Below are 22,073 nucleotides of genomic sequence, written 5' to 3'. Positions count from 1 at the left end.
TCACGATATTAATTCTTCCTAACCATGAACATGGAATGTTTCTCCATCTGTTTGTGTCCTCTCTGATTTCGTTGAGCAGTGGTTTGTAGTTCTCCTTGAAGAGGTCCCTTACGTTCCTTGTGAGTTGTATTCCAAGGTATTTTATTCTTTTTGTAGCAATTGCGAATGGCAGTTCGCTCTTGATTTGGCTTTCTTTAAGTCTGTTATTGGTGTAGACGAATGCTTGTGATTTTTGCACATTGATTTTATATCCTGAGACTTTGCTGAAGTTGTTTATCAGTTTCAGGAGTTTTTGGGCTGAGGCGATGGGGTCTTCTAGGTATACTATCATGTCGTCTGCAAATAGAGACAATTTGGCTTCCACCTTTCCTATTTGAATACCCTTTATTTCTTTTTCTTGCCTGATTGCTCTGGCTAGAACTTCCAGTACTATATTGAATAGGAGTGGTGAGAGAGGGCATCCTTGTCTAGTACCAGATTTCAAAGGGAATGCTTCCAGTTTTTGCCCATTCAGTATGATATTGGCTGTTGGTTTGTCATAAATAGCTTTTATTACTTTGAGATACGTTCCACCGATACCGAGTTTATTGAGGGTTTTTAGCATAAAGGGCTGTTGAATTTTGTCAAATGCCTTCTCTGCGTCAATTGAGATAATCATGTGGTTTTTGTTTTTGGTTCTGTTTATGTGGTGAATTACGTTGATAGACTTGCGTATGTTGAACCAGCCTTGCATCCCTGGGATGAATCCTACTTGATCATGATGAATAAGTTTTTTGATTTGCTGTTGCAATCGGCTTGCCAATATTTTATTGAAGATTTTTGCATCTATGTTCATCATGGATATTGGCCTGAAGTTTTCTTTTCTCGTTGGGTCTCTGCCGGGTTTTGGTATCAGGATGATGTTGGTCTCATAAAATGATTTGGGAAGGATTCCCTCTTTTTGGATTGTTTGAAATAGTTTTAGAAGGAATGGTACCAGCTCCTCCTTGTGTGTCTGGTAGAATTCGGCTGTGAACCCATCTGGACCTGGGCTTTTTTTGTGAGGTAGGCTCTTAATTGCTGCCTCAACTTCAGACCTTGTTATTGGTCTATTCATAGTTTCAGCTTCCTCCTGGTTTAGGCTTGGGAGGACACAGGAGTCCAGGAATTTATCCATTTCTTCCAGGTTTACTAGTTTATGTGCATAGAGTTGTTTGTAATATTCTCTGATGATGGTTTGAATTTCTGTGGAATCTGTGGTGATTTCCCCTTTATCATTTTTTATTGCATCTATTTGGTTGTTCTCTCTTTTCTTTTTAATCAATCTGGCTAGTGGTCTGTCTATTTTGTTGATCTTTTCAAAAAACCAGCTCTTGGATTTATTGATTTTTTGAAGGGTTTTTCGTGTCTCAATCTCCTTCAGCTCAGCTCTGATCTTAGTAATTTCTTGTCTTCTGCTGGGTTTTGAGTTTTTTTGATCTTGCTCCTCTAGCTCTTTCAATTTTGACGATAGGGTGTCAATTTTGGATCTCTCCATTCTCCTCATATGGGCACTTATTGCTATATACTTTCCTCTAGAGACTGCTTTAAATGTGTCCCAGAGGTTCTGGCACGTTGTGTCTTCATTCTCATTGGTTTCGAAGAACTTCTTTATTTCTGCCTTCATTTCATTGTTTACCCAGTCAACATTCAAGAGCCAGTTGTTCAGTTTCCATGAAGCTGTGCGGTTCTGGGTCGGTTTCTGAATTCTGAGTTCTAACTTGATTGCACTATGGTCTGAGAGGCTGTTTGTTATGATTTCAGTTGTTTTGCATTTGTTGAGCAGTGCTTTACTTCCAATTATGTGGTCAATTTTAGAGTAGGTGTGATGTGGTGCTGAGAAGAATGTGTATTCTGTGGATTTGGGGTGGAGAGTTCTGTAAATGTCCACCAGGTTTGCTTGCTCCAGGTCTGAGTTCAAGCCCTGGGTATCCTTGTTGATTTTCTGTCTGGTTGATCTGTCTAGTATTGACAGTGGAGTGTTAAAGTCTCCCACTATTATTGTGTGGGAGTCTAAGTCCTTCTGTAAGTCATTAAGAACTTGCCTTATGTATCTGGGTGCTCCTGTGTTGGGTCCATATATGTTTAGGATCGTTAGCTCTTCTTGTTGTATCGATCCTTTTACCATTATGTAATGGCCTTCTTTGTCTCTTTTGATCTTTGTTGCTTTAAAGTCTATTTTATCAGAGATGAGAATTGCAACTCCTGCTTTTTTTTGCTTTCCATTAGCTTGGTAAATCTTCCTCCATCCCTTTATTTTGAGCCTTTGTGTATCCTTGCATGTGAGATGGGTTTCCTGGATACAGCACACTGATGGGTTTTGGATTTTTATCCAATTTGCCAGTCTGTGTCTTTTGATTGGTGCATTTAGTCCATTTACATTTAGGGTTAATATTGTTATGTGTGAATTTGATACTGCCATTTTGATGCTAAGTGGCTGTTTTGCCTGTTAGTTGTTGTAGATTCTTCATTATTTTGAAGCTCTTTAGCATTCAGTGTGATTTTGGAATGGCTGGTACTGATTGATCCTTTCTATGTGTAGTGCCTCTTTTAGGAGCTCTTGTAAAGCAGGCCTGGTGGTGACAAAATCTCTGAGTACTTGCTTGTTCGCAAAGGTTTTTATTCTTCCTTCACTTCTGAAGCTCAGTTTGGCTGGATATGAAATTCTGGGTTGAAAGTTCTTTTCTTTAAGAATGTTGAATATTGGCCCCCACTCTCTTCTGGCTTGTAGTGTTTCTGCCGAGAGATCTGCTGTGAGTCTGATGGGCTTCCCTTTGTGGGTGACCCGACCTTTCTCTCTGGCTGCCCTTAGTATTCTCTCCTTTATTTCAACCCTGTTGAATCTGACGATTATGTGCCTTGGGGTTGCTCTTCTTGCGGAATATCTTTGTGGTGTTCTCTGTATTTCCTGCAATTGAGTGTTGGCTTGTCTTGCTAGGTGGGGGAAATTTTCCTGGATGATGTCCTGAAGAGTATTTTCCAGCTGGGATTCATTCTCTTCGTCCCCTTCTGGTACACCTATCAAACGTAGGTTAGGTCTTTTCACATAGTCCCACATTTCTTGGAGACTTTGTTCATTCCTTTTTGCGCTTTTTTCTCTGATCTTGGTTTCTCGTTTTATTTCATTGAGTTGGTCTTCGACTTCAGATATTCTTTCTTCTGCTTGGTCAATTCGGCTATTGAAACTTGCGTTTGCTTCGCGAAGTTCTCGTATTGTGTTTTTCAGCTCCTTTAATTCATTCATATTCCTCTCTAAGGTATCCATTCTTGTTATCATTTCCTCGAATCTTTTTTCAAATCTTTTTTCAAGGTTCTTAGTTTCTTTGCATTGATTTAATACATGATCTTTTAGCTCACAAAAGTTTCTCATTATCCATCTTCTGAAGTCTAATTCCGTCATTTCGTCACAGTCATTCTCCGTCCAGCTTTGTTCCCTTGCTGGTGAGGAGTCTTGGTCCTTTCTAGGAGGCGATGTGTTCTGGTTTCGGGTGTTTTCCTCCTTTTTGCGCTGGTTTCTTCCCATCTTTGTGGATTTGTCCGCTGGTCGTCTGCGTAGTTGCTGACTTTTCGTTTGGGTCTCTGAGTGGACACCCAGAATGTTGATGATGAAGTATTTCTGTTGCTTGGTTTTCCTTCTACCAGTCTAGCCCCTTCGCTGTATGACTGTTGAGGTCCGCTCCAGACCCTGCTTGTCTGGGGTGCACCTCTAGTAGCCGTGGCACAGCGAGGGATGCTACCAGTTTCTTTTTCTGCTCTCTTTGTCCCAGGATGATGCCTGCCTAATGACAGTCTTTTGGATATAGAGGGGTCAGGGAGCTGCTTGAGGAGACAGTTTGTACTTTATAGGGGTTTAATTGCTGAGCTGTGCACTCTGTTGTTCATTCAGGGCTGTTAGGCTGCTATGTTTGATTCTGCTGCAACACAGCTCATTAAACAACCCTTTTTTTTTCTCAAATGCTCTGTGTTGAGGGGTTTGGGCTTTATTTTTGGATGTCCGATCAGGTGTCCTGCCCAGCTCAAAGGCAGACTAGCCACTGTTTGGCTGCCGAGGCTCCGCCCTGCTCTTGTGTGATTCGCGCTGTTGCTGCCGGCTCTGCTGTGGTCTCCGCCACGCCCTGCGGCGGAGTCTCTTCGTTGTAGCGTGTTGCCTCAGCAACGGCAGGCTGCGTCAGCAGTGGGCGTGTATCTCAGTAGGGACGGGTTGCCTCGGCAACGGCTGGCTTCGTCAGCAGTGGGCGTGTATCTCAGTTGGGGCGGGTTGCCTCGGCAACGGCTGGCTGCCTCAGCAGTGGGCGTGTATATCAGTTGGGGCAGGTTGCCTCCATAGTGGTGGACGCCCCTCCCCCACAGAGCGTCTCGGACCGTCTGCCCGGGATAGTTTGAAATCGCGGTTTTGTTCGTCCCACTGGGTATCCCAACCGATCTGTCCCTGCAATCCCCTGGGCTGGGCTACTGTGCAAGTCTCGTTCAGTCTCAAGTCCAGCCCTCTCAAGTCTCAGGTTGCCGGTTCAACAAGGCACCCGGACAAGCGCGCCCTGTGGGGATTGCTGGGTAGGGCCGGCCGCCGCCGCCCCGGCTGCCGGCTTCGCCAGGCAGACCTACTGCCTGGCGTCCCGTGTCTTTTTATACTTGGGAGTTTCCCCGTTCTGTGGGCAACAAAGATCAGTCTGGAAATGCAGCACTGACTCACCGTTTGCGAATTCAACGCGGGCTCCAATCCTGGGTTGTTCTCACAGCGCCATCTTGAGTCCCCTCTCTCGGTAGTTTTATTCTTAATTTTGATATTAATGTTAAAGGAAATCAGTGTTTTGAAGAGATATCTGCACACCCGTGTTCATTGCAACATTATTCACAGTAGTCAAGATATGGAAACAATGTAAGTATCTATTGACCAAAGAACAGATAAACACACACGCGCGTGCGCGCACACACACACGTATATACACCCAATGGAATATTGTTCAACTTTAAAAAAGAAGGAAATCCTGTCATTTACAACAACAAATGGATGAGCCTGAAGGACTTTATGCTAAATGAAGTAAGGCAGATACAAAAATATAAATAATGCTGGGTGGGGTAGCTTAAGCCTGTAATCCCAGCGCTTTGGGAGGCGGAGGCAGGTGGATCTCAAGGTCAGGAGATCGAGACACTACTGGTCAACATGGTGAAACCCTGTCTCTACTAAAAATACAAAAATTAGCTAGGCGTGGTGGCACATGCCTGTAGCCTCAGCTGTTCAGTAGGCTGAGGCAGGAGAATCGCTTGAACTTGGGAGGCAGAGGTTGCAGTGTGCCACTGCACTCCCTCCAGGGCAATAGAACAAGACTCCATCTCAAATAAATAAATAAATAAATACATACATACATGCATACATACATACATACATACATACATACTGCATTATCTCATATGTGAACTCTAAAAAGTCTAGTTCATAGAGGCAGGACAGGGTTGGGGAAGGGTCAGGAAAATGGGGTTATATAGGTCAAAGGGTACAAAGTTTCCTTTATATAGGATGAATAAGTTCTAGAGAGCTAATGTACAGAATGATGACTATAGTATTCGCAAAACTAATGTTAGCTAAGTAAAGTGATAGGTATGTGAATTAGCTTTACTATAGTTATTATTTCACAATATATATGTATATTAACACATGAAATTATGTTTGAATAAAACTCTTACTTAGAAGGAATTGAAGGCTGGGCATGGTGGCTCATGCCTATAATCCCTGCACTTTGGGAGGTCGAGGCGGGCGGATTGCTTGAGATCAGGAGTTCAAGACCAGCCTGGCAAACATGGTGAAACCACATCTCTCCTAAAAATACAAAAATAAGCCAGGCATGGTAGCAGGTATCTGTAATCCCAGCTACTAGGAAGACTGAGGCAGGAAAATCACTTGAACTTGGGAGGGGAGGGTTGCAGTGAGCTGAGATCACGCCACTCCATTCCAGCCTGGATGACAGTGAGACTGTCTCAAAAAAAAAAAATAAATAAATCGAGAAGCAATCTTCCAAATATAGTAACTCTGTATTGTCACGTGTATTAGCTAATGGTGGCAAAGTTGCTGATGTTTAAATAATTTTGGATATTGATTTCAGTATGTGGTTATTTGGACTGCTTTACTTTTGATAGGATTCTGATAAGACCAGCCTTCTTTTCTAAAATGTAGAAGTCATTCAACTCATTGAATTTAATCAGAGAAATTTTAACTGCTTATTCATTGTCAATCTTCAGTAGATAGCTATTTGAAGGCAGAGTCTGGGGATACAGTGTAAATCTGGGCTCCCCGAAAACTTAACTACTAATAGCCTACTATTGACAGGAAGCCTTGACAATAGCATCATAGATTAACACATATTTTGTATATGTGTTATATATTGTATTCTTACAATAAAGTAAAGAAACAGTGTCTTTAAGAAAATTATAAGGAAGAGAAAATGCTTTTATCATTTGTTAAATGGAAGTTGATCATCATAAAGGTCTTCATCCTTCATGTTGAGTAGGCTGAGGAAGAATTGGTCTTTCTGTCTCAGCAGTGGTAGAGGCAGAAAAAAATCCACTTAAAAGTAAGTTTTGCAGTTAAAATCCCTGCTGTTCAGGGTAAACTAAACTTTTGCTCTGCCTAAGTAAACTTGTGTTTATTTTTTAAAAATCTTTATTGAGCTGTAATATACCATAAAATTAATGCTTTAAGTGTACAATTTAATGACTTTTTTTCCTGTACATTTACTGAGTTATCCAGCCACCTCCATAATTCAGTTTAGAACATTTGTACGACCCCAGTAACATTCCTTGTCAGGACTTTTCTTGACTCTTTGTCATATAAATAATTGGTGATGAAAGATTTCTTATAATGGAACTGTTTATTGCTTCTCTTATATGAATACAAATGTCTTCCCTGTCCTCCTGTACCAAATATAGACATTGTAAATTTTACTTAGTGGGCGTGTAATGATGTACATGAGATGTGTTTGAATTTATGCAACTCTTAGTAAGGGAAATTTTGTGTCAGAAAGAAAAATTCTTTCAGGCTTATTTTAGTGAGTTCAAATTAAACATTTTTTCAGTTTGACTTTAGTTTTTGATCTTTTATAAAAGCTTGTTTATTTTTAGGAGATCACGATAGAAAAGATTCACAAGCTAATGTAAAGCCCTCTTAATTATTTCCTACAAATAAACATCAATGCCTTCATATGCAGGTCATGCTCATGCATAATAAAATAGAAAAGAACTAATTAGATAGAACCATTTATCATTAATTGGCTAACAAATAACAATTTTTAGCAAAATTGGTATTTACATTCTAACTCACCAGAGGGCACCATTTTCTAGTGTATTACTTGTAACTCCGATCAACTGAATTATATCATACTTCAGAGCACTTGAGGCAATTATTGGGATCCAAATGTAGATTATTTGGACAGCAATGATGACTTTTTTTTGTAACTTTGAGTATGCTTTTTGCCAGCTATTTCATGTTAGTGTTATTAGAAAGGGCCTTGCAAACAAAACAGTCTTAAATGCTTTAAACAGTAGTGTATCTGGTATAAAACTGTCTTCTCAATTTAGTCTGTTTTTGCTTCCTCATTCTATAATGCTACTGTTTCTCTGAGTTCTAAAAATGCTACCGTTTTTCTTATTAAGGTTTCAGATCGGGTGGAGCGGCGGCTTCAGGAACTAGAGAGAGAGATGCGTACAGAGAGGGAGATGGTGGAAAGACGCCAAGATCAACTGGGATTCATGTCCCTGCAGCTACAGGAGGTTTGTGAAAAACGCTTTCATGGGATGTAAATCCTGAATTTGGATATTTATTTAGCCATGTTAAAATGGTTATTGCATGTGACAGTATAATTCAACACATCTGAGAAGTATTAATATAACATTGGTTATAGTTCAGTATATAGAATCAGACCTCCCTGGTTTCATACTCGCTCTCCGTGTGACCTTAATTAGGCAAGTTTCTTAACTTCTCTAAGTGCTAGTTTTGTCTGTGGAAAATGGAAATAATAATAGTATCCACCTCATTAGATTAGTGCAAGAATAAATGAATAATGGTAGTAAAGCACTTAATATACTGTCTGTCATAAGCTCAGAAAATGTTAACTGAAAGTATAATTATTATGATTAATTTTTCTGGGCATAGACTGGGCCAGAGTTGAGTAGTTGTAGCCCACAAGTAAATATGGCCCACAAGTTTAAAGTATTAGCAGTTTGGCCCTTTACAGAAAAAGTGTTACAACTCTTGAATTAGGTTTTTATCAAACCAGTTCAAAATGGAGAATAGTTACACTTTAGGTACTCTTTTTAATTTGAAACTTCAGACGTAGATAAAGTTGAAAATTTAGAATAAAGAATTTCTGTATAACCTTTACGTAGATTCCCTTATTCATATTTCACCAGTCTTGCTTTGTCATTTATTCTAGATACATCCACATATATGTAATTTTTTTGTGAAATATTTTCAGTTTGCAGACACGATATAAATACTTGTCTATCATTTGATTAAAAAATCATTTTTCATCTAAATAATTTGATATGTATGTTTTATAGTCACAATACAACAATCAAAATTAGGAAATTCAAATAAATAAAATACTATGGTTTAATCTATAGGTTTTATTCAAATTTTGCTACTATAATGTGTCCTTTCCTGGTCCAGGATAAAATATAGGTTCACACATAGCATTTAGCTGTCATGTCTCTTTAGTTCCCTTTAATCTGGAACAGTTTTTTAGTCATCATGAGTGATGACTTCTCAGGGTACGAACAATTTGTTTTGTAGAATGGCTTTCATTTTGGGTTTCTTGATGTTTCTTCATGACTAGATTCATTCAGGTATGGACTTTTGGCTTGAAATTCAGATAATTGGAGTTATATCCTTCCCATAATATCATATCAGGAGTCACATAATGTTAGTTTGTTACGTTACTGGTAAAGACCGAGCACTTGGTTATGGTCTTGCCTACCAGGTGGGTTTATCCACTGTAAGGTTACAATTATTCTTTTTAAATTATTTATTTTATAGGGCAGCTCTTTGGGACTTGAACATATCCTGTTTCTAGCATACATTCGTTCACTAATTTTAGCATCTATTATTGACTCATCTGAAACAATTACTACTATAGTAGTGCCAGATAGTGATTTAAAAAAAATTTATTATTCCTTCTACATTTATAAAATACTACTGTAAGAAAGAACTTCTTGTTGTGTGCACTTATGGATTCTTATTTTATTATATTGGTTATATTTTGTTACTGTCATTTTAGAAAAATTAATTTGTTGAAATTTCTTTTAAATGTTTCTTTGGTCTGTATATAAAATATAAAAAGTAGAAACAAGAAACCCAAAAGATTCAAATCAAATGGAAATTCTTTTCATTTATGAAATGATTTTTCTAAGAATTCTAAAAATACACTTACATGTGCTTATAGATTATTAACCTTTATAAATTAACAGATTTTTTAAAAGTTTTTTTCACTGTTAATTGAGAATTAGGAATAAAAATTGCTACACTAAAATTTAGTGTAAGCTGATAGAAAAATCTGCTTTTGTTTTCTGAAATTCCATTTCCTTCCATTTCACAGAAGAAGGCATACCCTTGTAAGTTGGTAATTACTTTGAAGAGGCTATGTTGTTGAATAATTAGATACAGCATGTGGGTAGGCTTTTTTTTCTTAACCTTGATTTTTATACATTTGTTCTCAAAGCAAATTACATCTGGTGAGCATAAAAATAGTACTAAAGAGACAATTGTTCTTTTCTGCAAGGGAAAATTAGAGAAATTTTCTGTACTTATTTTCTTCTCTCTTTGCAGAATGCACAAAATTACAAAGAAAGAGGGGAGAGGAAGATTGCTTCCCACTCCCTTTTCTTAAGACACCAGAGCCTGGGTATTTGCATTGTAATTGTCAATTTGATTAAAAGCTTGAGCTGTGATTTGGATTCCATCTCTGACAATATAATAGGAGATCACTATTGATAAGAACTGTTTAATTTCATATTTTGTCACTTTAATATAAGCAGTGACCTATACGTTTTTAAAAACTGGTTTTAGATTATAAACAGAGTAGTGGAAGCTAGGAAAGATTAAGCTGATGTATTTTCCTGCTCCCGTGTTAAATGGCTTAGACTGTTCTGGAAAGGTCATGTTTAAGGAGAGGAAACACTTTTTCTTCTTTTTGATTATTAAAACGGAAATTCCTATACCATATGATAATAGTAATTGATGCATTTTTTCCTATTTATGGTGAGAAATTAAATTTCCTGTTTATAGGTGAGCAGCTGGACCTGAACTTTTAGCCACTGTGCTCTTTTGCCTTCTTAAAATGTATATTTCAATGTTAATGAAAGATATGACATTTAAAACTTAAGACATTAAGAGTTTTCATTAGAAATTACAGAATGCGGATATTTGAAGATATATCATAGGGGAGGCAGTCTGTAGTTTTGGCTAAAACCTGCTGCGTTTTAGTTATCTTGTGGGTCCTGAGGTCCTCAGAGCTTTACTTATTCCCATTTAATGAAAAAACACAGTGTTAATCATTGGAAATTGGTCAAGGGAAAGCCATTTTTCTTTTCTTCAGCGTTTTCGAAGAATTGTTCACTCTTTTCTGTTGCTTATCCTGACTTGAACAAAAGGGCCATGCACGCCCAGGAATCCATTTCCATTTTTGAGCCTCAACTACTCATGTGCTAATGAAGCCACATTAATGCCAGATTTTCTTTATTTGGTGAGGACCTTCATATATCGTATTTTAAACAACTTTGTTTTTGTATCTCACAGAGGCCTTTTCTTTAAGAGAGATGAATATTTTATGTGGGTTGTATGACATTCTTTTAGTATTATCTTTTTTTTTTTTTGAGATGAAGTTTCATTCTTGTTACCCAGGCTGGAGTACAATGGTGCGATCTCGGCTCACTGCAACCTCCGCTTCCTGGGTTCAGGCAATTCTCCTGCCTTAGCCTCCTGAGTAGCTGGGATTACAGGCGTGTGCCACCATGCCCAGCTAATGTTTTTTTTTTGTATTTTTAGTAGAGAGGGGGTTTTACCTTGTTGACCAGGATGGTCTCGATCTCTTGACCTCGTGATCCACCCACCTTGGCCTCCCAAAGTGCTGGGATTACAGGCGTGAGCCACCGCGCCCAGCCTCATATTATCTTTTTAAAATTATAGATGATACTTTGAACTTTACTAATTAAATTCAAGTTTGTTTTTTTTTAATTAAAAAATTTTTTTTGGAGACAGGGTCACTCTGTTGCCCAGGAATGCAGTGGCATGATTTTGGCTTACTACAGCCTTGAGTTCCTGGGTTCAAGCAATTCTCCCACCTCAGCCTCCCTAGTAGCTGGGACTACAGGCAGGCAGGCACCACCATGCCCAGCTAATTTTTTGTTTTGTTTTGTATATTTGGTAGAGATGGGGTTTTACCATTTTGCCCAGCCTGGTCTCAAACCCCTGACCTCAAGTGATTTGCCCACCTTGGCCTACCGAAGTGCTAGGATTACAGGAGGGAGCCACCACACCTGACCTATATTCAAGTATTGTTATGCCTATAACCATCAGCCTTTTCTTTGTACACAATAAAGCATATAACATTGAAGTAAATTATCATATTATAAACTCCTTGTGATTAGGTGCTTGATAGTATCCTGGCTTGATTGGTTAGTTTAGTGGAGTTGGGGTAGGCTTGGTGGGTGCTAGTGTTGGCAAAGGGGGATTTAGACTGTAAATACAAGCCAAAACCACTTTTTTGAAGGTCCAATATTTACATAAAATCCTAGATAAATTTTTAATTTCTGGTTTTGCATCCTGGAAACTCCTGACTCATTTTTTACTGGCTGTTTCATGTACATTGAATGTAATTTCTTCATCTTCAGCTGAATTACTTGAAATGGAAAACATGGCTGGGCATGGTGACTCATGCCTGTAATCCCAGCACTTTGGGAGGCCGAGGTAGGTGGGTCACTTGAAGCCAGGAATTTGAGACCAACCTGGCCAATATGGTGAAACCCCATCTCTACTAAAAATACAACAACAAAAAAGTTAATCAGCCTGATGGCACACACCTGTAATCCTAGCTACTGCTTTAACTTGGGAGGCAGAGGTTGTAGTGAGCTGGAATCATACCACTGTACTCCACCAGCCTGGGTGCAGAGTGACATCCTGTCTCAAAAAAAAAAGAAAGAAAAAGAAAATAAAAACATGAGATAAATGCTAGAGACACATACACATACACGCTCACACTCTTCAGAGCATGTTTTTGAGACAGAGTCATACTCTCCGAGGCTGGAATGCAGTGGTGTTATCATGGTTCATTCAGACTCAACCTCCCAGACTCAAGCAGTTCTTTCACCTCAGCTTCCCAAGCAGCTGGAACTACAGGCGCACGCCATTACACACAGCTAATTTTTGTATTTTTTGTAAAGACAGGTTTTGCTATGTTGCCCAGACTGATCTCAGACTCCTGGACTCAAGTGATCTGCCTGTCTCAGCCTCCCAAAGTGCTGGGATTACAGGTGTGAGCCACCATGGCTGGCCCCCTTCAGAACATTTGATAGCATAATAAGTTGCTAGTTTCTCTCTTATCTGCATCAACAATATTCTGTGCTTACATATAGATGTAGGTGCCTTTAAATTAAAAGATGTTTCATGGGGACGTCTCTGGGATAGGAAAGTGCATGGAATCTTAATAGACGATGGTGAAGATTGAGTGAGAAATTAAGTGTTTAAGGTAGGAGCTCAGGTTAGTGACTTTTAGTCTGTCTGAGGGACAACCAGGTTATGTGAACCTCATCAATAAAATAAGGCCATGTTAAGAAAAATTGATACTTTTTAAATTTTTTTCTTTATCTTTTTTTTTTTGTAAGACCTAATGAAGAAATAGCTATTCATTTATGTCCCGAAATATAACTGTGGCTCCAGAGAATCTGAGTAATACAGATAACACATAAGAAAAGCCTCTGGTACCCTTTATTAATGTATTTAGTTTGGACTCATTAGGGGGGAAGCTTCCGTGAAACCTAGGATGTTTTTCTAATGTGTTCTTAATAGCATTTGCATCTCCCTTGAGGCTTCTGTGATACTTCGAGTATCACACAGCAGGGGAGAACCTAGTCAGGCAAATATTCTAACCTGGCTCCATTAACCCCTTTTCCTGCACTTCTGTTCCAGAGTCTCCTACTTTTATGAAGTCGTGGAGGCCTTTCCAAGGCTGGTGGATTTTGGACTCACCTTTACTTACCTTTCCAAGGCTCAACTGCAAAACTTTTGTTTGATCATTCACTTTACCTCCCTCTTGTTTTTATAACCAATGCCTTTTTTTTGTAGTTATCGCTTACATTTTTGCATACAGTTATTCATAAGTTTTCCTTTCCCTATGATATTATTAGATGTTCTAAATCCCCATTAAAATCACCCTCCATTGACCATCTCAGCAGCCTTTCTAATCTTGAAGAAAGAGTTTACAAGTAAATGAGAGTTTAACAGTCAAACACAGTCCTGTGGAAAGCAGGCGGAAAACTCTGAGGATGTACCTTATTTTTCTTATTCTTAGGACATAAGCTCTAGAATTGAGTCCCTGACTCACTCTGTGAGCCCCATGGCATTTGGTAGACAGAGAGTAGCACAGGCAGGGTGTCAGAGCCCTCAAACCACCAACAGGCTGAAAGCACTATCACAATAGGACAACCACACATATACTACTTTGTTGGAAAATGTGTGTAGCCAGCGAAAATCCTTAAGCTCCTAACTCTAGTGTTTGTTGTTCATGGGGTAAAAGTGTGTATGTAGTATAAATCTGGGCTTATTTTGAGCCACACTTTTTATTCTTTTAACCAGCTCTAATCCCATTGACTATTTTTCTTCTTCTTTTGTAAAGATGGCATTTTTTTCCTCTCACTGTCCAGTTTCTATATTACATATTATGTGAGTTTTGTTTCTGATTATTTATGTTACTGTTTCTTGATACGTCTCTTTTAATTTACCAGTTTTGAAACTTTGTCTTTCTAGTGTTTGAAGATAATATTAATATTTATTTGATATATTAAGTAGTGACCATATAAATATACTGTTTTGGTCCTATATTTAACTAGGTTTATTTCTCACATAGTTCTTTTTACATTTTTATTATTAACTATTTTGTAAAAAAAGGATTTTTTAAAAATATAGCTAAATGTGATCATATGAAATAAACATTCTCTTACAATACAGCTTTATTTATTTATTTACTTACATGGCTGATTTTTTCCACCTCTCTTTCCCCTCTGTTCTTTGATCACAAACCACTTCCCTTATCCCCTATAAAAAGGAACTAGTGTTGATGGCCTGGAATGTATCCCTTTATAGTTTTCGTTTTGCTTTTAATTATTCTGGACTGATGTATATAGACTATATACACCTTTGCATATATCGGGATTTTTTGGTCATGTATTCATTTTCAGCGAATGAGATCACATTTTGTAGACATTTCTGCTTCTTGCTTTTCCCTTTTGCTCACCAGTGCTTTCTGGAAAGTTACCCAAGTAGTTGACGTGGTTCTAGTGTGGTCTTTTATTGCCATTGATAGATCTTATTTTTCCAGAGGTTCAGAAACTGCACATTGTTCTGCCAGCAATGGTTGAGAGTAGCTCTTTCCCCCACATTCTTATCAGTAGTAGAGGTTATGATTCTTTTAAGTTTTTGCCACCTGACGAGTATAAAGTGTTAACTCATTTTTGTGTTCATTTGCATTTCTCTGTCAGTGAATTTGAGCATCTATTCACACATCTCTTGGCAGTTTGCGTTTGTGTTTATATAGAGTGCCTATGTATGACTTTTGCTCATTTTAAACTATTGGGTTTATGGGATTCCTCTCCTACCCCTGGGGATTTTTTTTTTTTATTAGGAGAATGGAAGGACTCTAATTTGCGTTTTATATGGCTCATCAGTTGCTTCAGCATCATTTTGAAAAAAAAATTGGTTCTTTCTACTTTAATTTAAATGCCACTTCTGTTGTATATCTAGTTTCCTGCAATATCTATCTGGCGTCTATATACTTTGCCATTGATTTGCTTGTCTATCCCTGTACTAATATCATTCTTTCTTAATTATTATAGGTTTTATTGTTTTTTGGTAAATATTAAAGAAAACCCCTTGTCCTATTCCGTGAAAAATCCTGCCAGCATTTTGATTACAATTGTATTAAGTACAAACTAATTTAAAGAGAAAGTCTTTTCTAATGTTTTCCAATAATGTTTTATAATTGTTTGTATAAAGGTCCTAGATCTCTTTTGCTAGACTTATTCTTAGGCACCTTATGGTTTTTCTTTCTATTCGGAATGGGATTTTAAAAATTGCATCTGTTAGGTTATTTATAGCATACAGGGGTACAACCGGTTTTAAATGTGGTTCTTATATCCAATAATCTTCTCAGTGCCCTTTTTAGTTCTTACAGTTTATTAATAGATTTACTGACATACTATCTTAGTCTACAGATAATCATATCATTTGAAATTAAAGGCAATTTAGTCTCATTCTTTATTTATTTATTTTTAATCATATTGCACTGGTTAGAACCTGAGGTCTAATATTGAATAGAAGCAAAGATAGCAAGAATTTTTGTGTTACTTCTGTATTTGTATGATTCTTAAGTGTTAATCATACGGTGTTTGCCCCTGCTTTTGAGTGCTAACCTTTGTCACATTAAGACCATTGCCTTCTATTCCTATGTTGCCATGAGATGTTTTGTTGTTGTTATTTATTTATTTACTCTAAAAATCATAAATGGGTTGTGAAATTTATCAAGTTTTCTTAATGAGCACTTAACTTTTGATATTTAAATGTGTTGATTTAAATATGGTTGAGTCCATCAATAGCCCTCCTTGCATTCCTGAGAACTTGATTATAATGTTTTGTTTTTTAATACACTGCTGAATTAACTTCCTATTTTTTTCTTAGGATTTTTATATTCATCTTTATGATTGAGATCAGTTTTCCTTGCACTGACATTTTTGGTTTTAGAAGCATGGTTACATTAGTCTCATAAAATGAGTTAGGTGGATTTCATAGTTTAGTTTTGTGTTACAGAGGGATTGTCTATTTCTTAAATGTTTGTTGAAACCTGTCCATAAAACAATTTGTGCTTAATATATTTTTGGTGCTGGCGGGGTGCGGTGGCTCAAGCCTGTAATCCCAGCATTTTGGGAGGCTAAGGCGGGTGGATCCCAAGGTCAATATATCAAGACCATCCTGGTCAACATGGCGAAACCCCGTCTCTACTAAAAATACAAAAAATTAGCTGGGCATGGTGGCGCGTGCCTGTAATCCCAGCTACTCAGGAGGCTGAGGCAGGAGAATTGCCTGAACCCAGGAGGCAGAGGTTGCGGTGAGCCGAGATCGTGCCATTGCACTCCAGCCTGGGTAACAAGAGCAAAACTCAAAAAAAAAAAAAATCTTTGGTGCTGTGGATTCTCAGTTTTTTTTTTTTTTAATGTTTAATGGCTTGCACAGCCTATTTGTTAAGTCAGTTTGGTAATTTATGTTTAATGTCTTGCTAGAAATATGATTATCTTATTAGTTTTTTTGACCTGCTTTGCTTATTGCTTCATCGGCTTCTGCTGTTAACTGTTATTCTTTCTCTTCATTTAAAGGATTATTCTGTTTTATTTTTTAGACTTGGAAATTGAATGCTTGATTGATTTTTCTGTTTTTTAAAATGAATAATGAAAATTTAACCAAATTACCATGTGCTTTGTTATGCTATTATTTTATGGTAGTTTTTTTCAAAATCTTTTATAATTTGTTATAATATTCTCTATAACTCAAGACTTATTTAGGAATGTCTTTTGGTATTTTCAGAGATATCTGTATGCTTATCTTTTTATTACTTGTTTTTAATTTAACTCCTTTGAAGTTTGTTGAAACTTCCATTTTGACCTAATTCTAAGACCAATTTTTGTAAGTACTCCGGAGTAAGAAACAAATGTTTTTCTGTGTTTTGGATGCAGAATTTTATGTGCTTGTGCATGTTATACAAGCATACATACACACATATAAACTTAACAGATCGTTTGTAAATTTTGTTCTGTTTTTCTACATTCTTAGTAAATATATCAGTCTAAAGCTTCCCGTTGTTATAAAGATTATCAGTTTCTCCCTGTGATTTGTGTTCGTTTTCATTTATCTGTTTGTGCGTGTGGTATCTTGTATATAACTAAATTCTTGGTCAATTATTTAAAAAATATTATAAGGGATGCGTCTTGATTTTAACATTCTTAGGGTTACCTTATTCATGGCATATCTTTTTCCCTCTTTAATCTTTCCTTAGTATTTTCATTTTTCCATGTTTCTTACAAAACACCTTATAGCTTAAGTTAAAGAAAATTTTATCTTACAAATTAATGGGTGCATTCATCATTTTATACCTACTGTGATTATTGGTTTATTTGAAAGTGTTTTTATCATCTTTGTTTTTTTAACTTCTCCTCTTTCTGTTCTTTTTCCCTTTTCTATTTGGAGTGGAATGTATTATATATTCATTTTTATACTTTGTTTGCTTTGAAGCTGTAGATTATATGTCTGTTCTTTTGATAGCTGTTGTAAAATTTTAAACATACAGTACTTATAAGTCTAAGATATCTATGTTCTAGCCACATTGGTTTCTTCTCAGTGTCTTATTGGAACATTTTTCTTCTGACTCAGTATAACTTTTCCCTTCTAATTCCTCAGGCTCAATTGTCACCTCATTAGGGAGAACTTTCCTGTTCCTCTTCCCTTTCTAAAATCACCCCCTTCAGCTCCGTTGCTTATGATCATATCATATCACATTACTCTACTTTATATTTTATTTTTGAGTCCGAGTTTCGACCTTGTTGCCCAAGTTGGAGTGCAGCGGTGCAATCTCGGCTCACCATAACCTCTGCTTCCTGAGTTCAAGAGATTCTTCTACCTCAGCCTCCTGAGTAGCTGGGATTACAGACATGCGCCACCATGCCTGGCTAATTTTTTGTGTTTTTATTAGAGATGGGGTTTCTCTATGTTGGTCAGGCTGGTCTTGAACACCCGACCTCAGGGGATCCTGCCTTGGCCTCCCAAAGTGCTGGGATAACAGGTGTGAGCCACTTCGCTTGGCTATATTACTCTGTTTTTAAAAATAGCATTTAACATAATATATAATTATTATTTGTTTACTTGTGCTATCACATGTCTTTTGCCAAAGAATAATGTAGACTCCACTGGAGGGACTTTGTGCATCCAGTTTACCCTTGTGTCTGTGTCATGTAGTACAGTGTGTATCACACGGAGCTCACTGAACAGGTGCTGAAGAAATTAATGTTTCCAAAGGTAAATGTTTGTTCAGCTGCATATAACATTCTTGATAAATTTCACTCCAAGGTTTTTATACCTTGTGTTACTCTATTACTCTCATTCTTGAAGACAAGAAAGGAAAAGTTACACAATTTTAACTTATTTGAAGTTTAATAATGTAGTAGTTACAATGATGTAACTAAAATTCCGTAAATATTCTTAAAGAATTCAATTACAGTTAAACATAATTCAATTCTATAAAAATAACATTTTTCATATAATAGCTTGCTGGTTTCAAACTATACTGATAATAAAGACAGCTGGATTTTTGATATTTTTGTGTTTAACAAAGTTTGAAAAAGAAATTTAGAATGGAGATGCTCAGAAACATGAATTCTTAAGGCCTCTTTGAAATATTAATTATGGATTTTTGAAAAAGAAGTGTTAACATAGCTGTGTGGATGTGTATAAACTGACACTTCATGGAACTGTTTCCTTTGTGAGTTTTAAGATACAGCAAATGATGGATAGAAAGAATTTTTAAAGAGAATTTGCAGATACAATTTCTTTTCTGTGTGTTTTTCTGAATGTTTGTAAGAGCAAGATCTTTTAATTTAGGTTTTCACATAATTTGCATTAAATGTTTTAAATAAATTGATAAAAGTCATAGAATACTTGATAGGGAATTACTACGTTTTGACCACTAGTCGTCAGTATAAAACCATCAGTTGTGAAGTGGTAAGCACTTTATTGAAGTTGGCCAAGTTTATTGAAAAACAATTCTTTATTGCACGTATACCCTCAGCTCTATAGGGCTTTCTGAAAGTGTACTTAGCACTAACCTCACAAATGAAAAAAATCTAATTATTTAACTCTGTTATTTAAAATTTAAATCTGAAATGGTGTTACTCTCCACTGTTAAAAAGTGACACATTGTGTATTTTCTATGAAGACACCTGCTGTATTTATCATGAAAACTGTCATTTATGTGCCTTCGTATTATAGTTTCAGGCTTCCTCTTGGGGGTTACAGCTGTTTTCATTCTTCCTCCTTCACTCCCTCCTTCTCTGGAAGAAACTATTTATATCTAGTGAAACAGATTATAATTTGATATGAGCATTTATTTCCCGGGAATCATGTATTCCCATTCCCTTTTTCACTTTTAATATTTTCAAGCTGTGCATGCAGAGTTTTCCCGAAGATGCTTTGTCTAAATATTCATCTTATAGACCAAGAGCTCTTTCTCCTAATTATCATTTTTTTGTTTTTGGTGGTCATTTCCTTTTGTGAACTGCTGTCCATCCATCCAGTTATATTTATTTTCTATTGGTATTCTGTGGTTAGTTAAAAGATTATCCTTTGCCTTTTCTTTTCCTTAGTTGTTAAAAAAGCATTTTTTATAGCTCTCATGACTCATGGCATTTCTAGTTAATTTGTATTTCTATTAAGTACCCCAGATCTCTTCTTGAAAATATTAAAAGTTGTAGTATTAATTATTTATTGTTCAAAAACAAGAAACTGTGAAGGTTATTTCTAATACATCTGTGTCCATATTGTGGCCAAGTATTAGGATAGTATTTAGAACTATAACCTTGTTATCTCATCATTTAATGGGTCTTGTATGGTTGTGAGAAAATAGTTTCATGTTTATTATCTGAGAATGAGGTCCCGAAGCTTTCCTCGCCAGTGCTAGTCTTGGATGGGGAATGAACTTACAGTGATGCTGTGAATCAAAGCCACAAAGCGTGGGTGAGCTTGGGTCTTCAGGGCTCCCCGTTTCCAGTTCTTTCTCTTCCTGATCTGTGAACTTGTTTGGAAGGTGCAGAATCTTATTCTTTTATGTGGTTCATTGAAATAATTAGCTCATATATTTCTTCTTAAACAGATAGATAACTATCTTGATAACAAAATAATTTGTTTTATATTTTAAAACCTTTATATGTTTCCTTTGTGTCCTTGCCTTCTCTTTTTTTTCCTGTTCTTTACACCAAGTCTATCAGTAAATTTTTATCAGCTCTACTTAAAAAAAATTTTTTTTTAATTGGAAACTGTTCATCTCCTACCACTACATTTCCTCTCTTGCAGGGGCTAATGCAGTAACCTCCTTTTTTCCATTCTTACCTCCTTGTAGTCTTTTTCTTACAGAAACAGATAATGTCACATCTTGTCTTCAAGACCCTTCAATGGTCTTCCCTCCCTCTTTTCCTCCCTCCCTTCTTTCCTCCCTCCCTCCCTTCCCTCCTTCCCTCCTTTTCTCCCTTCCCTCCCTCCCTCCCTTCCCCCCAGGCTGGAGTGCGGTGGCATGATCTTGGCATCCTGAGTAGCTGGGATTACAGGTATGCCCCACCATGCCTGGCTAATCAGTGGTTTCTTTATCATACTTAGAATGAAATCTAAAGTCTCTAGGCAACAAAGTCCCTCTAATCTGGTTTCTGAATTCTCACCCTAATGTTCTTTTTTTTCTTTTTCTTTTTTTTCGAGATGTAGTCTTACTCCCTCCAAGGCTGGAGTGCAATGGCACGATCTTGGCTCACTTCAGCCTCCGCCTTCCTGGTTCAAGTGATTCTCTGCCTCAGCCTCCTGAGAGTTGGAATTACAGGCATGTGCCACGATGCCCAGCTAATTTCTTGTATTTTAAGTAGAGATGGAGTTTTGTCATATTGGCCAGGCTGGTGTCAAATTCCTGGCTGCATGTGATCCTCCTGCCTTGGCCTCCCAAAGTGCTAGAATTAAAGGTGTGAACCACCATGCTCAATCCCTAATTTTCTATTGTTGTTCTTCTTGCCAACTCTAGGCCAGCTATCCTTGCCATCTTGCTTTTGCATGGATATACCAGGTACCTCCTACTCCTGGACATTTGCACTTTCATTCCCACAGCTAGGAATTTCCAGCTCTGAAACAGTTGCATGGTTTGTGCCCTCATGTTCAGAACTCTACTTCAGAAAGCCCTTCCTGACTCTCATAGATAAAATACTTCACTCCTGAGCTCCTTGCACGGCTGTATGTTTTCCTAACACTTTGATTATATGTCAATCTTCTGTCCCCTGCATAAAGAATGCAGGCTTTATGAAGGCAGAGACTTCTCTGTTTTGCTCATTGCTGCGTCCCCAGTACCAGGACCAGTGCTTGATATAGAGTAAGGACCCAGCAAATGCTTCTTGAAGGAATGAATGAATAAATGTTGCATCCTGTATAGTAGGTATTCATTCAGTAAAATATTCATTTGGCAAATACTATCATGTACCTACTATAATTCAGGTACTGTGCTGGAGGCTAGGGATTTAAAGATACCTAAAATATGGTCTTACATTTTAGGGACTCCTGGTTTAGTTAATGAAATAGAGATGTTAACTATCATTGTAATGTAGCAAGGGCATTATTCCATATTTGTGTAGTCGATAGAGTATCTCTGAGGGGAAATAATTACCTCTTTATGGCACCTTGGGGAAGGTTTGAGTGAGAGACTTAGGCATTTTTGCTAAGACTGTATTTTCACATTATTTTAGGAAATTCTTTTATGACTGTGATTTTGTTCCATTGCTTGTAGTTTTATGTCAAGCACTTTACCAGCCAATGGCTGAAACACTTAGGTAGATTCTGACTTTCTGTCATTTTGATTCACACCATTGCTCTTTGTCTTAGCATTGTACACCATGCTAATTATTTTCTTTCTTATATTTGTTACTTGTGGTAACAACACATTTTTTCTTTGCAAGGATGAAATAAATCCTGTTCTCTCTAAGACTGTGAGAGAACCATTAATGTCAACATG

At 37.2% G+C, this 22,073-nt stretch overlaps 1 protein-coding gene across 13 annotated transcripts in view; it reads left to right on the top strand.

The window, feature by feature from the left end:
* The window catches only part of CEP128 (centrosomal protein 128), a 449,218-nt gene that overhangs the window by 80,006 nt on the left and 347,139 nt on the right, over positions 1–22,073 (top strand). For all 13 annotated transcript variants that reach the window (XR_013521735.1, XM_078336006.1, XM_035261203.3 and 10 more), the window contains one exon: positions 7,663–7,779. Coding sequence is in view for 12 of the 13 variants with exons in the window: in XM_078336006.1 (XP_078192132.1) it covers positions 7,663–7,779 (117 nt within the window). In the remaining variant the exon portion in view is untranslated. The remainder of the gene's footprint in view (positions 1–7,662; positions 7,780–22,073) is intronic.

The sequence above is a fragment of the Callithrix jacchus genome, chromosome 8 (genome assembly GCF_049354715.1).
Source record: "Callithrix jacchus isolate 240 chromosome 8, calJac240_pri, whole genome shotgun sequence".
Lineage (NCBI taxonomy): Eukaryota > Metazoa > Chordata > Mammalia > Primates > Cebidae > Callithrix > Callithrix jacchus.
This window is presented reverse-complemented; position numbering and strand designations above follow the sequence as displayed.